At 36.1% G+C, this 18,872-nt stretch overlaps 2 protein-coding genes across 5 annotated transcripts in view; one reads left to right on the forward strand and one right to left on the reverse strand.

Annotated features, from left to right (window-relative positions):
- Positions 1-6,885, forward strand: part of LOC145991629 (pyrethroid hydrolase Ces2a) — a 52,442-nt gene extending 45,557 nt beyond the window's left edge. The window contains exons 10-12 of the mRNA XM_083127691.1: positions 963-1,101; positions 4,391-4,605; positions 5,363-6,885. Coding sequence (XP_082983817.1) covers positions 963-1,101; positions 4,391-4,605; positions 5,363-5,493 — 485 coding nt within the window. The 3' untranslated portion in view covers positions 5,494-6,885. The remainder of the gene's footprint in view (positions 1-962; positions 1,102-4,390; positions 4,606-5,362) is intronic.
- Positions 6,886-13,134: 6,249 nt separating this feature from the next.
- The window catches only part of tapas (tudor domain-containing protein 7 tapas), a 61,786-nt gene continuing 56,048 nt past the window's right edge, over positions 13,135-18,872 (reverse strand). For all 4 annotated transcript variants that reach the window (XM_083127268.1, XM_083127265.1, XM_083127267.1 and 1 more), the window contains one exon: positions 13,135-13,938. In XM_083127268.1, the coding sequence (XP_082983394.1) occupies positions 13,715-13,938 (224 nt within the window). In that variant the 3' untranslated portion in view covers positions 13,135-13,714. The remainder of the gene's footprint in view (positions 13,939-18,872) is intronic.

An 18,872-nucleotide genomic window follows, 5' to 3' on the forward strand; every position in this document is an offset into this window, starting at 1 on the left:
GGTGTAGCAAGGGGTGGACGACCACCCGGGTCTTCGCTTCCCATGAGATTGATAAGAACAATGTAAGCGAGAAAAAATGGAAAGTACTAATTTTTGTGTGAAATAAAATTAAAACATTCTGTTTTTATCTGGTTTTAAATTGTAGTTAAACATTATAATTTTGAATGAATACGTCAAATCAGAGGCATCGTAGCATACACGCAGACGGGCCCTAACCCCATGGGGGGGCCTGAAAAAAAAACATTATTGTCATATCTCTCATGTGAAACAATTACGCAAAAATCCACGATAATTTGCTTGGACATCTTTACCCATTTATTCTTGTATTGAATCAAATACACTTTCTTTTGTATTTTCTTCTTTCCCTTGACCTTGCACTTGCAATTGCAAGTTTAATAAGTTAACAATAAACCATATCCAACTGCCATGAAGCAAGTGTGAGGCATACTTGCGTTGTTTCATTCCTTCCTCTACAGCAGACACATACCCAGGATTTTTTTGAGGGTTTTTATATATTCACATTATAATATTTCACAGTTTGAGGGTCACCATTCCTCAATTCCTGGGTACGGGCATGTCCTACAGCTTCAGATTTCAGCTCCCGGGTGAGGTGAAATTATTAAATATCATTTTCGTCAGTTATTTATTATTATTATTTTGTAAATATGATAAATTGCTGATGTACATACCCCTGAAGATCTTGTATTGATTCACATTAAAATTGAAATTTAAAGAACAGATGTGGGCCTCGCATTCTAATCTCGCCAGGGCCTCCCGATATGTTGCTACGCCACTGAACACAGTTATGTTAAAATAGTTATAAAATCAAGTTAGGAAAAAAATCAATTCATATGTATTTTATGCACTGTTCCTGGGATATTTGTAGCACTTAGAGCATATACTCAATTTTATTACCATGATCCAATTAAATACTAAATTATGACAACTCTTTCGTTGAACAGGAGCTGTACATGGATCAGAATTAATATATTTATTTGGACCCAGCATGCTATTGCAAATTGAAAAGAGAAGATTTACTCCACAAGAGGACAGAATAAGTAGAGCAATGAAAAGACAATGGGCTGACTTCATAAAGGAAGGGTGAGACAAGTATATTACATATATACACCATAGATTGGGTAACTCTCAGGTCTGTTACCTCATTTGTACAATGGTTACTAAAACAAAAAAGTATTGTTCAAGTTGCTTAATCAATTCATTGAACTTTTGAGGAAAAAATGCAGCATAAAATCTGAAATTAATATTTGAATAGATACATGTATAAAACCACAAAAATACATGCATGACACTTACCTGGCGTTAAACCCTTCCATCAAAGCACAATAGTAGATGCACTTCACATACAGTAAATTCCACCACACCACACTGATAATAATCACATCAAATGTGTACTGAAGTATTGAAAAAGAACAAAGATAAGGCCTGCAAGTCAATCCACGATTTTCAACCAACTTTTAAATCAGTAACTTCAATTGTTCCACTTGACAGAAGTTAATTTAAAGATATTAAACGTGTATTACTTTTAATGGTTAAAGAAAGTATTTGTAATACACTGTACATACAAGGCACACACTCAATTGTAAATATTATCAGTTGTATATTTCATATCTAGAACAAACTTAATCAGTGCTGCCAGGTCAAAAGTGTGGACTGAGAAATGCCTTCATATACATGACAAAGAGAGCATTCATTGCTTTGTACAGTCAACGGCAAAGATAATGGTAGGCAAATTGTCCACCACTACTTTCATTACTTTTCCATTCTACATCCTGTGTTGTTTTAAGGAATGAAACTATGTTGGTTCGAAGCAGGCATTGTTCTCTGCTTATTGACGTAATTATTTCAATTCATTGTCATCACATTGTGTAATACAGACCGAATGAAAATGGTGGTGGACAATTTGCATACTGTTTCTTTTGCCATTGGGTGTACACCACATTTGAAAAAGGTGGTTTAAATAGTTTCTTTTTTCTCAGGGGGGCAGTGGTCGAAGACCCCCCAGTTAAGAAATTCTCATAAAACATCCTCCACTAGGATAGTTTGCATAGAAAATCCCCACCCACTGCATTTTCTCAATGTTTATCTATGAAAGTATCCCTGACCTGGTTTTTCCGGGTATGTCAGGGAGCTCTTGCTCTTCTTTCATGCAATTATCTTCCCACTTTTTTATAAAAAAGCAGAAAACGCTATTAATCAAGCTTACTAATAGTAGATATAAGGTGCGTTGCAAAATGATAAGAACGAATCAAAAAGTAGGTGTGACACGTTTACTAAGTTACAGGTACAGGCACACAGCAAATTACAACACTCACCTAATGCATGCCATGTGCATCTTGGCCCAGGACACACGATGCTCCTTGTGTTGTGCTGAGAGTCGTGGCTGTCGTTTGGCCTTGCGATATCAGAGACGATTGCTGCGTTTCACAGCCCGTGATAGTGTTGATTGATGCACATGATATGAGGATCACGAGCCAACTGTCTGAGGGATGTTTCACCAGCAGCCACCTTCCTCAGGACATCACGTTCCTGTCGGGGCATCAATTTCCACGACCTTCCTGGTGCTTTCTTCATTCCATACCAGTCTTCAAGTTTTAGGAAATTGTTCACCACACAGGCGCTGCAACAAATTCAGCATGCAATCTCATTCCTTATATGCCAATATCTGGCCATTTTCACGTTCCGACAATCCTGCTCGAAGGCCCATTCTGCACCTTCATCAATGATGTCGTACTCCTCAACAGGGCATGAATACCTCGCGATCTGCAGGCTAGCTGCAACAGCACCCTCTGTAGCTACTGGCAACATCTACTGGGGTAACCCCACTCAGTTCTTATCATTTTGCAACGCTCTTTTGACTTCGGCCTTGCCTACTGTTACACATACACCTCTCCCTGAACAGTACCAGTTTCCTTTTTGTTCCCACAATATGTTCAAATTCCATACCGTTCTTATCATTTTGCAAGGCACCTTACCTAAGTGGAACATTCACAAGTTGACTGCAAATGCATTTTACAATGATCAAGTATGTGTTAAGTGCTTTCATGGAATCCTCCCTGAAGTATTATGTTGTATCGTGATGCTCCTTTGTTTAGTGTTATGGAATGTAAGATGATTCACAGGTATTGAACTGTTTAGGGATTCCAATCAGCTTCTTTATCTTGTGGACATATTGAACCCAGTCTATGATGTTATTAATGCAAGTAATATGAACAAATTAGCAACTCCATACATAATGATGCAGCACAACATTGTAGGTTACTTGGTACTTTTATAAGGTAACACACAAAATTAGTTTCACGGATTTAGTATTTATTGCAGGGAATGTAGGTTCATTAAGTATTTGTAATTTTCCATGTATCTACATTAAAAGTAGAACTAGTAATATTAATTAATTATATTTGTAGTACTGCAAGTTCATTCGTAGTAATTGGTGTTGGTGAATAGAGGTAAGAAAAGAACAGCCATCACCTATGTATTAGTTTCATGTGAGACTGGAGATAGTAAAGTCTAGATTGCTAAATAAAAACCAAACAATTTGCAGGCGATAGTTTTGTGCACACATATTATTTATCTATCCACATCTTAGGTTCTCAAAGTTATTCAGTCTTAGGAACATTAACTGTTGGTTCCTAGGTACATTTTCTCATTATTATAAAGCTTAAATAATACTTCACCATCTATTAAGACATTTTGACCTTTCATCTATTCCAGAAAGTTTAGAAGGCAATGATCAAATACCTGATAGTCCAAATGATACCACATTGCACAATGCACAAAAGAATAAGTGGCTTACCTTAGCTGCTCCTATCACATCAGCAATAGCTCTATGGTGTCACATTTTGGTGGCTATGATCCTACTTCTAACTACAATCTCAACCACATTATCCTTGCATTAACTTTAGCAACCTGATATAAAAAAAAAAAAGTAACAAAGTTGAGCATTCACCCAAAGCAGCACGACAACCTGCAAATCACCCATCACTTGCAGGTCACTCAGACTGGGCCATTTTCCCAATAGTATGCATCCTGTTACCTTTGTTGGTCACGCATGTACAGTCACGGACTCTTTTGGGTTGTAACAAATTCATTACAATCCAGCAATGTCCGTGACTGTACAATGAATGTTCTTTTTATAGACTGTGCGCCCCAGTGTCACTTGTCACATCAGGAGGAACACTCATGTCGCATGTCACTTGTCTGAAAACTCCCATAGTACTTTGTGTCATTTTTGTACTTCTCTGAATTGCAATGAGGAGGAAAAACATTATGTACATAATTTACTTGCAGCATTTGCGTTCACAGTTTATACTTTGGATGTCTTTAATCTTGAATACACCCAAAAACTTACTAAATTTATTTTCTTGCACAGAAATCCAACACCAACACGATTTGATACTCTGTGGAGGCCGTATGTTCCTGAACAAGACAATTACTGGATCCTGGAATTGCAACGCATGCAATCGTCGCTCATCAGCCACCAGTTGGATTTGTGGAATGAGTTGCTACCTCAACTGGTCAACATTGAAGACTCAAACACTGAGAATGACATCATCAACAATCAGGAACCACGTACAGGAAATGGTGGTAAGCATCATTCGGGTTTACCACACCAGATACTTTCAAATTAGTTCTGCAAATGCGAGTACATCAGCAACACAGCATGATGATGGGGCAAACACAATATTAAATGATTTGGTTTATTTTTCTTTTAGCTAATCGCTAAGATGAGGATGTGTTAATATGATGAAATTAATGAATATACACTCAAAGAACACCCATGCCGGAATTTGAACTCGGGACCCATGGCATCGTAGCATGCTGTGTACGTCAGCAAAAACAAAATACATTCATGTGTTATCCAGTGTTCAAAGCTGTGACTTCTAGCTGACCACTCTGCAATGATGGAGGTTGTCAGTATCCAAGGAATGTCATCACTGACCTCCATAGCAGAGTGGTTAGCACAGAACACTACAATGAGAGAGGTCCTGGGTTCGAATCTGTCTGGACAAGTTTGTTTTTTTGTGTCCCCCTTCATCAAAATCATCATATCACCACTCATCCTCACGATTAGGGCCACACGTGACAGAAAAGCAAAGTACATTGTAGAATAAAACAAATCAATCAAAGTAACGTCGCATCCAATGCACAAACGATGTGTGATTGTTTTGGTTGGATTTATACAGATATTCAACGAAAGTGACAAAGCTACTATTTCACGAAACTCGTGGATCTGCAATTTCATTACAAACTTGCATTTTGTAAAACAGGCTTCAAAATGCTTGCTTAGCGTACTTGATATTACTAAACGATTGTTCCAACCTGGTTTCATTTTTTTTCCCAGATCCAAGCCAGCCGTTCAGGAGCGTTATGTACACACTTATCGGAGTAGTAACAATTCTACTTATTCTGCTCATTTTGTGCCTTCTCTTCCTGAAGAAACGCTCCAAAGAAAGGGACGGGAATGCCTTCTGACAACCAGACGGCAGGGCAGCAGGAGCTTGGCGCTACAACCTCACAACAAACAGGTTGTAATATACATTTCGGAACAATAAGAACTTCTAAATTGCAAATAAAAATGCCTTCCCTGTCATCCAGAGAGAACTAATTATGGTTAACCTGCCGTTTAACATTGCATTATAATCTCTACTGCATGTGCTCAGATATCCCGATAAACTTCGCTCTAGAGTCAAATTTTGCAAGCTGTAGCAAAACTAAATAAATTCTGGCAGAATGTAGTTACGATAAAAATTGCTGTCATGAAATCATTAAAATATAACCTAAGATTCTTGTAATATATATATAATATATATTACCACTTGGCAGAAAAGCCAGTGGTAATACACAATGCAAGGCATTTTTCAGAATTATTATAAAGAATATGAGATGTCGATGATAAATGGTATGTTAACCTTAACAGTGCTTAAAAAAACAAGAAAATGCACTGAAAATGCCATTGTAAACAAAAAAACAAAACAAAATATATTAGTACTATCATTACAGTGCATATCTAACTAAACAATTTTCTTTAATTTGACTGGGTGATGGTGCAAAGGCTTGCCAGAGCTTCTCTGTCCTGCCGATTCTTGAAATGGTAGGTAATCTTTGTATTAAAAACTGCTGTGAAAATATTTGGACAATACTATAGTTGAAATTATACATAGGTAATAGTGGATTATGTGTCTGTGTTTGTACCTAACTTTTAATACTGTAAATGATTCAATATAATATTGCTGAATAAGAGTTTTCAGGATGGAATTATTTTTTTAGTAAGTGATTTATATATTACTGTAAATTATTTCTTCATGTGTATCTTTAATAACTATATATGCACTGTAATATACGTAGTTCTTTCTAACTTGCTTGTATGTTGATAATTTCACTTGTAACTAGAAGTTTAATGGCTTTAACAGTTAAAGTTTAATCAAATTTGTATTTTTAAACTATGCATTCTGTGGAAAATTTTAATCACTTTGACTTGTATAGATTGTCATTATTACATAAACTTATATTAGTGATAATAAAGCCTTGGTTTAAACAAGTTCAAAAAATGCTATTCTCAATATCAGAATGGATTACAGAAATAAATAATTTGCAGTGAATTTAAATACAATAAATATCAAAATTAATCACGTTCAACTGTATATAATTTTATATCATGTGCTATCCTTGTGGTCCCATTATGCTAAAGTATATCCATTATTCATAGTACACGCAACAAATGTAAATATCAACACATTTACTTCTCTGTTCCTTATAAGTGTTGTGTAGGGCAAATTTCATTTTGTTAAGACCGTGTTTATGTAGTAATCAATGGCAGCTGTTATAAAAGGAACTAATACATGTATGAACCTAAAAATAAAGTTGTTTCAAATTAATATAAATTAAGTGTTTCACATCGGCTCGGCCTTATTTTTCACTAATCACAGCATTGTTAATCATTTTTTGTAACAGCCAGTTCTTCAACATTTCTTATTTCCGTCCATGTGGTTTGTTCAGTTATATATTAACCTTTAGTGGTTGGCTGTTAAAGATGGCTTACCAAACAGGTAAGTCAGTTTGGACGGCTGGTAAGATACCTTTACCAGCACCACGTGGAAGCAATTAACACAGCATTTCTTCAAAACTACACATGATATTTCATTTCTGTAGTTTTTGTCCACTTGTATGCACATGAAGGTATGACATAATTACATCACAATCCATTGTTACCAGCATTAACAAACAAGAGTTAAAAAATGTTGGCCCTGTGGACACTCGATGGACCAAACATGCAGCGAAGCACAAAAAAAAAAAAAAACACTCTTTGGGACATGTAATGTCCCTTCATACAATTTTGAAAAAAAAAAAAAAGAGAAATTTCGGAACATTTTCGAAAGTTAATTTTTGGGGAATTGGGCATTTCCACTGGATCCCTAATTGTCGTACGTTGTTAAAATGTTTCTTTTCTTCCCTTATTACATCATCATCATCCTTCGTAGGGTTACCAGATCACTATAAGGAAAATGTAGGACATGCTGTCCCAAAATGTAGGACATTAAGTCAAAATGTAGGACACAAAACATTCTCAGTAAATAATACATATTTCTATAGAACACGTTAGAAAGTAATTGAAAAATGACACTTTTTTAAAAAATGAATTCGTAAATGCAAAATTTCAAAACTTGCAATCATACTAAACAATGCACCTCTTACTACATGATTTAAGTAATACTTCTCAGAGAGGCACGTATCTAAAAATATATTTCAGGGGGGGGGGGGGTCCGAACCAAGTGTCTCAGGAATAATAATTATATTAAATCAAATTAATACTAATTACAATACATAAATTAATATCATATTATTATTACACGATTAGGTAAGAAGACTGTAGCTATAAAAATAGAGATATAACAGTGCATATTCATTACGTAGCTTATCTTTAGTTAAGATCGGAATAATTTACAAAAAAACAAGTGCTCTGGCAATGAAATTAATGGCAAGTAGATGAATAATTGAATATTTATCAAATAACAAATATGATGTCACATGTAGTTTGAGAAAAGTAAGTTTCTGATTAAAAAAAGTTCAGAGAAAATTAATAACCATCGATTACGCAACAAATGCTAATATTTTCATTACTTAATTTTAGTACTTGGTAAGTCTTTAGGGAGTTCGGACCCCTGGACTCCTCCTAAATAAGTCCTTCCTGTTCCTCAAAGCTGTATGATCCCAATGTAATCCTTGTCTTCCAATAAGTTCAGAAGAAATTATACAACAACAGCTACAAGAAATAAATTTTTCATTATTTAATTTTAGTACTTGATAAATCTTTCGGGGGGAGTCCGGACCCCCCTAAATACGTCCTTGTTCTCAGAGGAACCAATTTTTATAAAAATTTCAGGTTTAGTCAAGATATATTTAGGTTAGAGTGGACAGTCAAACTCTTGAAATTATAGGGACTAGTACCAAACATTTTACAGACTTTATGAAAGAAAATCATTACTCTTGTGAGTCTGTTGTGCTGATTGTAATGAAAGTACTCTTGTCAACATCTGCATTATGACCTGTAATGGCAAACAAATATTCAGCAATTTGTAATTTGAAATGGTTCCAAAAGTTTCATCTTGGGTAGTTTATAGTTCAACAACAGGGTGTCTACCAAAATAACACATCCAGAATTCTGGACTTTTCTAGACTTTTTCAGTTTTTCTTAACATTTATTTATTCGACCCCTACTTAGGTAAAGTTGGAAATTCGTAATTAAGAAAATAAATATTTATTTAATGAAAACCCCTAGATGAAAACTGAAGCTGCATTTAAAAAGAGAATTAGATCTGCTTTATCTATTAATGCAGCCTGGACTGTTTTTGGCAGACTAGCGAGGCTTTGGCATCTGGATTGATTGATTGATTGAGTTGGTGTTTTAAGTCCACTTTGTGCACAGTAAGGCTAATTGGGACTGGACCTACATTTTCAAGTAGGATCCAAACCACTATGATTCTCCACAGGGTATCGAACCCGGGACCCTTTGGCATCTGGACTGATCCAGTATAATCTTGTGTGGGGTTTGTGTCTTTTGTCCCCTCATCTTCGCGATTAGCCAAAGGGGGAGAAAAAGTGAACTAGAATAAACTAAATCAACCAATCAGTTATGGTGATAACAAAAATTCTTGACCACAAGAATAATTTAATGCCTTTTTATTGATTTCTTTCCTTTTTCTTGACTTCCATTACTCTCTCGACTGGCAGGCACCCTGAATAACTTTGTTCTCTATACCCCTGCTTTACAATCAAAATATTGAATAAGAATGGGAAGCACCTTATTTCATCAGACGGAAAGAAATTGCACTTAGGAATTTAATAGTAACATCATCAGAAAGTGGTCCCAAAACTTTGTTCATTAATTGCTTTCATTTTATCGTTTGTTTTCTAGCAGGACAAACTTTCATTTTCTTTTTGGGCAATGACTGTATCAAAATAAATTTCACTATTAAGTTTGGAAGGGCAGGCCATAGACTTGTAACTTGCATGATTTTTTTTTTGTTACGTATTTCCCTAATTTAATTAATATTATGTGATGCTTGAAATGTAGGACACTTATGATATTTTTCAAATTCCTCCCAGACACCGGACATAAGGCTAAAATGTAGGACATGTCCGGAAAAAAACGGACGTCTTGTAAACCTAATCCTTCGTCGTTTCCTGCCTCCGGCTCGGTCAGACTCTCCAGTTTTTTGGGGTCTTCCATCACTCCTCTTTCCAAGGTGTTCCAATCTTGTCCTCTTCTCCTAACGTTTCTCCGCTTCATACTTAATTATTGGAACATAGTTTGTGTTATATATTACCTTCTTGCATTTCATAGGCACATCCCTGTTCCATATTAATCTTCAAATGCTTTGAGTCATAAATTCTATTCCATAATACTCAAGAGGAGGGGGGAAATCGACGTTTTTTAATTCAGTTTGTTAATAATAGTAACAATGGATGAATTGTATTGTGATTGGAGTACACCATACCTTCACATGCATAAATGAACAAAAAAGATAGAACTGAAGCATTATGTGTAGTTCTGCAGAAATAGCACATTAATTGCTGCCATGTAGTGCTAGGACAATTTTTTTTTTAAAAAAAATCATGATTTACACAGGTTTCCTGCATTGATAGAAAAAGTAAAAAACAAGTTTCTTTGAATAATAAATCATGTATGTAATCAAAAATAAATCTAAATTATCAAGGGGCAAAAAAACACACATGGAATTTTAATAATGAAAAACACAAGCATTGCAGTGACTACATGTACATTAAAATCTTTAAAAAAATGTTAACCATCTTTCTTCAAAAAAATACATGGAGGTATTGCACAATTACACATAACAAATCTTAAAGGAAATCACCTCAAACTTAAAAAAAAAAAAGTTTTGGTTCAACAAACCATTTTCTCTCATATTCTGCAACCTCCATTTTTTTCTTTACAACGAAAACTTTGGCAAAGCATCAACATTTAACATGGAATGTAATATTGAACACTAGGGAAAAAAAATACTCGGATTAACAATTCAAAGATAACCTGTACACATATGTACATACTCTTGAAAATGAACATTGTGCTGTATTTCTGCATGAATTATCATTTGCATAATACAATAATCATCTCAATATGCCTGACAAGCAAACACACAATATCAGACCGTTTACATTATTGCAAAAATATTGCATAATAAAATGGGTTTGGATACTGAGGAAGAAAATACACATGTACACATGCACGTTCATAACATGGTGAATATTTATACTAATGAACTGTAACATATCTGCCGTTTATTATAAATAGCATGTGTAACTACCTTGTGGCATGCATATTTATGCACTACTGCTTGGAAATGAACATACAGATATAAATGAAAACCTTTTATACCGGAGTAACACAACAAGTTGTACATGTTGCTCGTCACCTCTTCTCTGTCAGTCGGTAGCGAATGCTTACTTACAGACTAAAGCGGCCTGTGTTGATTGTCATTTTTGTGCGAACCCCCTGGGTTGTATATCACTTGTTGTGTAGCTTCAGCATGAATGTTCCCATACAGTAGAACCTTGGATTGACGTTTTTCAGGGGACCAAAATTTAAAAAAAAAAAAAAAAAAAAAAACTTAAAAAGTTAGAAAATTGTTCTTGCATGTGCGTATTGCTTGCATTGTAGAATTATTTCTCCTGTATTTTACGTTTTATATAAGCACATAAAATAATTTTTATGTAACGTTTCGGGAGAACACATGCTCCCAAAGGATGATATTGAATTACCTGATATTTGGGACCCAGAATTAAAATTTGATAACATTCATTTAAATAATATTTTTATAAAAAGAAACAAATTGCTTGTTCACAGTTAATTGGTTGTGTTTCAACAATGTAAGATTATTGACAAGATTCCTTATGTAACTACTTCCTACTTTTGTTAAATTTACTACATTGTTATTACTGTAAAATTAATCAAACTAAGAAAAAATGTCAGATGATTGGAGCGTGTCTTTTCCTGGAAACGTTACATCAAAAATTGTGTTTATGTGCTTGTAAGTTTCGAAAATGTAAAATACAGGAGTGTAAAATCAGGGTTGCACTGTATGTAATATGAATAAAGGACAGTATTCATAATTTTAATACTCAACAAACTATGGCTACACAAAGGTGCATGAAAGTAGTAAAATATTAGAATGAAGAAGTTTACTGAAAATATAAAAAGATGCATATTTATCGTGACTTGTTTTACAGTACAGTCCTAACAGGAATATGAAAAGATAGGAAGAGAGGAACAAAGATCGTCAAAGGTTCCATTCCAGAATTTATCTGTAATGGCGAAGAAAACCTGAAAACTCCTGGCCTCTCAAATCATTTCAATGTTTAAAGTTAAGATTTATAGAATGGGAATTTCAACAATGTATTTAAAAGTGCATTTGCATTGGTATTACTTTGGGAAGTGTGTAAAAGTTTACAAGTTAGTACGGTAATAACAAAACTAAAATACTATTTGATGACGTCATCAGTACTACCAATAATTATGTACGCAGCAGAGACTTGGACAATGACAGAGAGAGAGAAAAGAAAGATGCAGGCAGTGGAGATGAAATTTTTAAGGAGTATATTGGGGAAGACTAGAAGGGATAGAATAAGAAATGAGGAGATCCGACAGACAGTGGGTGTGGTGAAGCTTCAGAAGAGATCAGGCACAGATGAGATGGTCCGGACACATGAAGAGGATGACTGCAGAAAGACAGCCAGTAAGAGCAGACAATGCACAGGAGTGGGAGTAAGGCCAAGGGGGAGACCAAGATGTTGGTGGAAAGAGCAGATAGTGAAGAGTGTTAGAAGAGGACAAGATTGGAACACCGTGGAAAGAGAGGTGTGGTGGAGGACCAGAAGAAATGGAGAGGCTCTACTACTATGCCGACCCAGATAGAGGCAGGAAACAGCGAAGAATGATGATGATCAGTAGTTCTTTGCTATATTTGAGGACAACGAACATACTTTCAACATACAATACTGTCCCAGAAATGGTTCAGAAATCTGTGAACACAATCAGACAGAGAAACACAAAACAGCCTTCTATATAATAGTCTTTCCAAAAACTTCTAGTATTTTAATTTTTCACTTCCTGATCAACACACACCTCCATTAGCGAAACAGGACAAGTAACAAATATATCACCACATTGATTAAGTTACATGTTAATTACAAAAGGAAGCTAATTTATTACTTATTGGATGCATGATTGCACAATGCCATTTTGTCTAGGCACTGATTTGTTGAAAGATTAAAAAAAAAAAAAAGTTATTGTTTTCATATGTAAGACACAAAAAGCACGTCATAAAGAAGACTTGATCCCTCTTAGTTTTAATAAAACAAAATTTTTAAAATGATCATTTCCAATTACACTCAAATAATTTTGTGGCAAATGAACTACGAACATAATCCTCAATCCTATTCTGCATTTTAATGAAGAAAGGTGAAAATTATTATTATTATTATTTATTTTTTTTGACAACTTACATTTAGAATATTCACCAGATTACGAAGATGTATATGTAGCTCTTGGATAATCTACATGTCTTTTCTTAAACTTCCTAAATCAATAATTCCAACTGAAGGCAATTGCATTTTATTGCTTTAATACCAAAAAATAATAACTGAGGTAACCAACAGAAACATAATCTGTAAATTACATTAGGTGATCACCTTGAGCCTTGGGCAACTGTTGCCAAAGCTTTGATATTGATCTTCGCAGTGCAGTCTTTTAACACCATTTTAAAAAGCATGACAAACAACAAACAAATTATACAATCACAGCATCTTTGCAATCACTGCCCTATTACTTTACAGGCAAGAACATGAACACTAAGGACATCTGTTTCATAATTACCTTATGCACAATATTTACAACAATCTGTTGTTATGAACTTTAGCAAAGGGTCTTCGTAAGGTAATGCAAAGTTAACCAATGGAAAGTGCACCTCTTACCTGAACAAATTCATGTGGGTAAAAAAAAAACGGAACAGAATTGAGCTTAACTTCCAGGTACCATAGACAAATAGAAAAACATATCACCGTGGCTGCTCGAACTATCAATGGTGGTGCTAGGAATTTTTGGCTTCTCTTTTTTTACTGGAGAAACACCCCATCAATGCTGGCTGACAATTATATCTTCGAATATTCCAACACCACTTTAGGTAAACACTGCTCTACCTTCTTCAACTAGTAGTTTATGGACAAAAAGGTCCTTATCGGGATCACTCGTGTCAATCAACTTCAATCCGACAACGGTGTCGTTGGGGTTAATCAGATCTGGACCAGTCTCGTGTACCGTAGACACGAAAGCACGATCAACCACCAGTTCCTGGAATCGCAGGCAATCCTCAACAGACCAGTCACTATGCTTTGGCACGATTCCTAGAAAATAACATAAAAATTTACATACCTGATAATGATATTGATCGAAAATAAGCCCACTTGTATAAATAAGCTGATGGCACTAGCACTATGATTTGCGATTGAGTGTGACTTACTGGAATGTACTCAAACCTTGTTACCCTCTTACCCTTTAACACATTGGGGTCTCACGACGGGCATAGCCTGCAGTGCACTTACAGTCATGTGGACGAACGACAGGCATAGCCCATCCTGCGGTATGCAATCGTTTTGCCGATTGAACTACGGGCTATATTCATACTTCATCTCATGTGCATGTTCATTCAAGCCTCTTTGTTGAAATTCCGACTGCTAGGTGACTCATGTGCTATTTTTATCTCGCACCTGTGACTGTTTGTTGTCGGGTCGTCATTAGATCCAGACTGCATAGCAGAAATTCTGCACGAGAATTCCGCCTCAGAGTTTAAAGTTAGCGACGATTTTTATGATGCAGATGAATTTGAAGATTTGGAAGGTAGGTTATATTCGTAATAATTAATTGTTGACAATATAAACAGTGTTGCAAACTCTAGTATTTTATGAATGAAGTGAGAAGAGGTAATTTTTTTGGGTCTATTCATCTTGCCTCTTGCTCGATTCTCCTACATGCACTGTTACATTTTTAGTTTCTCCATTTATTATTTTGTATAGTGTATGTCAAATGAAAATTTATTTCATTTATTTGTTTAATTTTTACAGATGACGCAGAACCAACTGATACATCGTCTGATCCTGCAGCCACTTTTTCATACAAAAGCTAATTACCTGTAATTTGTAATTATTTTTTGTTATGTGCACATAAGAAGTATTCTTATGCAAGATTCAAAAGATGTATAGATAGTTTATGGAGTTAATTATTGAAAATTCCTGATTACGAACTTAAAATATCTCTATATTAACATTTGTTAGAATGTTGTACTTTTTTTTTTCACAAAACAACATTGCTGAAAAAAATATTTAAAAATGTTTGAAAATGAAAAGAAAATTTAACAAATTTTTGTTCATTGAAAAGAGGAAGTTTTGTAGATTTAAGAAATGTGTGGTAAATAAAAACATATTAAAAATATTTTTTCTATGATTTTTTGAAAAACAACAAAAAACCGCAGACCAGAGGTAAAAATGCTGTATTATGAGGCCAGACCCGAATGTGTTAATTAACAAGCTGATGGCCAACATAGATACTTACTCGGAGGATATTCTAACAATGATGTAAGATTTAGTTGTAACAAGCCAGCTACTCCAGCTCCAAATCAATATTCATGCAGTTTTTCAGGTAAATATCTCTTACTTCAAGAATTTGCAAAAAATGTTAGTGTACATACATATTTTTCTTGTTTTCTGTAATTTATTTGTTACTGTATAATCTCTGGTACATGTAATGAAACACAGCATATAATTAAGGATTCATGCAACACATTACAACCAATGACACTGTTCAAATGCTAATTCTAGATATAACAACAACCCATGGTGAAGCAGCCTTGCGAGGGCTAGGGCCTACATACCAACTGCCAGCCTCACTTCCACCTGCCGAGGTGGGAAATCATCCAACAAGTTACAGGGTGACGTGTGGTCAGCACGACGAACCCCCGGTCATTGTTGTACAATTTCCATGACCAGGTGACTACTCATTCGTAGCTCACCAATTTCCTCATGATGGTGGGTGGCCATCGGTCCCCTTTAACCAACACACCCTCTTGTAAATGCTGTAAAATAAATCAGTTATGCATGCTACCATAAAACCTGGACTCAACCTAGATGCTCAGTAACCATCCCTATTCCAACCACTTCAACCCCAACCACATCCGATATTGTCCATCCCACCTCACCCAGCAAAAAGTCAAACACCGGTAAAAGTACCTTTCTAGTCTAATGTAGTGCCTTTTCTGTGGCACACCTCAACACTTTTTTTTTTTATTTATTTGAAAAGTCCTGAATACAGAAAAATCCATTTTACATCAGGATATCAACCGGAAAAGAAATAAACAAAATAATAAGATGGACACATACACACACATATATACATATATAACAAGAATAACAACTAGGGCAAAAGAATATTACTTACTCTTCAGCTGCTTTATGCACGCCGTTCTGTAAATCTGTTTTGATAAATGGAAGCCCGGAGCATCTTTTAATGAGTTGTAAATGGTTTGTAGCCTGTAGAGAAGTGATCTTTGTTCTAAAGATAGCCTTGAAGATTTAATGTAAAAGAAGTTGTTGCATTTACTGTTGGGACGTGGGATTCTGATATTAAGAAGTGGCAAGAGTTCGCTGGTGAAAAGTTGTCCATTAATGATTCTGAAGAGTAGTGTTAAATCTGAGAGTTGACGGCGAAGAGAAAGGTCATGAATTTGTAGAGTGGATAGAATTTCTTGTTTGGAGAAGTTTGCAAGGGCTGGGCATCTGTGTTTGACTATTCTGATGAAACTTACTACTTTGTTTGTTTTCTTTAAATTGCTTTCACATGCCATTGACCAAATACAGGAGCCATATTCAAGAATAGGAACAACACACATTGTAAAGTAGGTTTTGAGGGCAGAAATGTGTGTTATGTCTGTAAATATGTAAATTAGTCCAAGTGTTTTTATTGCTTTCGAAGTTATGTAGTCTATGTGATGGTTGAAAGTCAGTTTGCTATCAAAAATGACACCAAAATCCTTGTGCTGTGGTACGAATGGAATAACCTGGTTGCATAACTTGTAGGATGGCGCTGTGCTATTGGATTTTAGGGTGAACCTCATGACAACAGATTTATCCGGATTTAATTTCAGATTCCAGTCTTGACACCAGCGTTCAATGTGTTTGAGATTGTTTTGGATGTAGCATGTGTCCTGAAGTGAGGTAATGTTTCGGAATAATTTGCAGTCATCAGCATACAATAATACTGCACATTCGGAAGAAATATATTCGTGAATGTCATCCATGAAGAGAGAGAAACAGAGGGGCCCCAGAGAACTTCCTTGGGGCACACCGGAAACTACAGGAAGCCACGACGAAGAGCAACCAGATATGATAACCTTTTGCTTTCTATTGTGCAAGTAAGATGAAAGTAGTTTAAGAAGAGCCCCGTGAATATTGAATCTATTTGATAATTTGTGGATGAGTTGCGTGTGAGAGATAGAGTCAAAGGCTTTGGAAAAGTCTAAGTATATGACATCCATGTCTTGCTTGGCATTCAGGCAGTTAACTGCTTTAGTAAGCAAGCAAGCAAGGTTTGTGTCACAGGAAGCATGAGGGAGAAAACTGTGTTGAGTGGGAGAGAGAAACGGAGAAACATGTGCAAGGATACGATTAGAAATGATTTTTCCAGCTAGCAGTGCAAGTGCAGGAAGTAAGGATATCGGCCGATAGAAAGTGACATGAGTTTTGTTTCCGTGTGTGAGGATAGGGACTATATTTGCTTGCTTCCATGTACAAGGAAACACACCTTCGGAGAAGCATTTATTAAAGATCGTGCTTATTGGTTTGGATAAAATATGGGCTAAATGTTTCAGAAATATCGCAGGAATATCATTAGGAGTGGTAGCTTTGGAACTTGAAACAGATTTTAATAATTCTTGAACTTCATTGCAATTGGTTGAGATTTGAAAGAGTGTGTAAGGAATAATGGACTTGACTTCTGCTGGTGTGGTAGCAGCCTTCTTTGTAAAGTTACTATGAAAGTACGAGTTAAAAAGCAATGAACGCTCATCCTTTGTAGCAGACTTATCGTTCCAGGAGACTTGAAGGGGAATACGATCATGTTGCCGGTGTGAGTTAATTAGCATCCAGAATGTTTTAGGATTTTTAGCAGCACTTTCTGTTACACTTTGAATATAATTATTATAGTCCCTTTGAATTAAGTTTTTACTATGCTTCCTTAAGTAAGTAAAAGTGTTCAGTGTATGAACGTTCGGAATTTGTTTCCACAGGATCCACGCATTCTTTTTGTTCTTTAGCATAAGCTTAGTCTCTTCAGTATACCACACAGGGAATCTGGATGTTTTTGTTTTCTTTAGGGGCATGTGATCTTTAATTACAGCCTGCACACAGTCCACGAGGAAATCCACTGCTTCTTCCGCGGGGAGGGGGTACATCATTATCCAAGGAATGAGGCTGGTGAAAAGGGAAAGTTGCTCCCAGTTGACTATTTTCCAGTTGTAGACTGGTCTGGAGGAGGGAGAGTGCCTGGCGGCTTTTCCAGGGATTTGGAATTCGGCATGCACGGGGGTGTGGTCTGAGGTGATGAATTGCTCACCGGGAGTGGCCGTGACCTTTGTGTGCGAGAACAGCAACAGGTCGAGAGTTTCTGTGCATCTTGTGGGAAAATCTACAAATTGTTGAAGCCCGATCGCCTTGATGTAATGGTCGAAAAACCACCTACCATCATTGTCTGTGCAGAGGCCAGAGTTCGATGATGACCATTTTATATGAAGGTTAAAATCACCCATAAGAATGATGTCAGTTTCCTCCATAGCATTTAGCACAGAGTCCAATAATGTTGACAAGGTTGCAGTCCCAGATTTAGGGGCTCTATAAAAACAACCGATTAAAAGTTTATTTGAGTCCATATTAACTCGCATGACGTTTCGAGGTCCAGGCATCTGATGCAGGGCCACTTGTTGTTTACGAGTAACATAACTCCGCCTCCACGTGAACCTCTATCGTTACGGAATACCTGAAATTCCGTCAGCGGTATTTCATTATCGCCGATCATTTCACTGAAACCAATCACATCGTACTCGTTAAACTCGCTACAGAACATTTGTAGAGTCGATAGCTTTTTTGTTAGGCTTTGCACATTTTGATAGTATATTTTCGCACCAGACTCATCACGGGAAGCCACCTGGGGACCAGGGTTGACATGAATGTCGCCTGCTAGCAGAAGGGTGAACGCAGCCATGATGAGGCCGTGCTGGGCCGAACCACGTGGC

Source organism: Lepisma saccharinum, chromosome 8 (assembly GCF_977018435.1).
Source record: "Lepisma saccharinum chromosome 8, izLepSacc3.1, whole genome shotgun sequence".
Classification (NCBI taxonomy): domain Eukaryota; kingdom Metazoa; phylum Arthropoda; class Insecta; order Zygentoma; family Lepismatidae; genus Lepisma; species Lepisma saccharinum.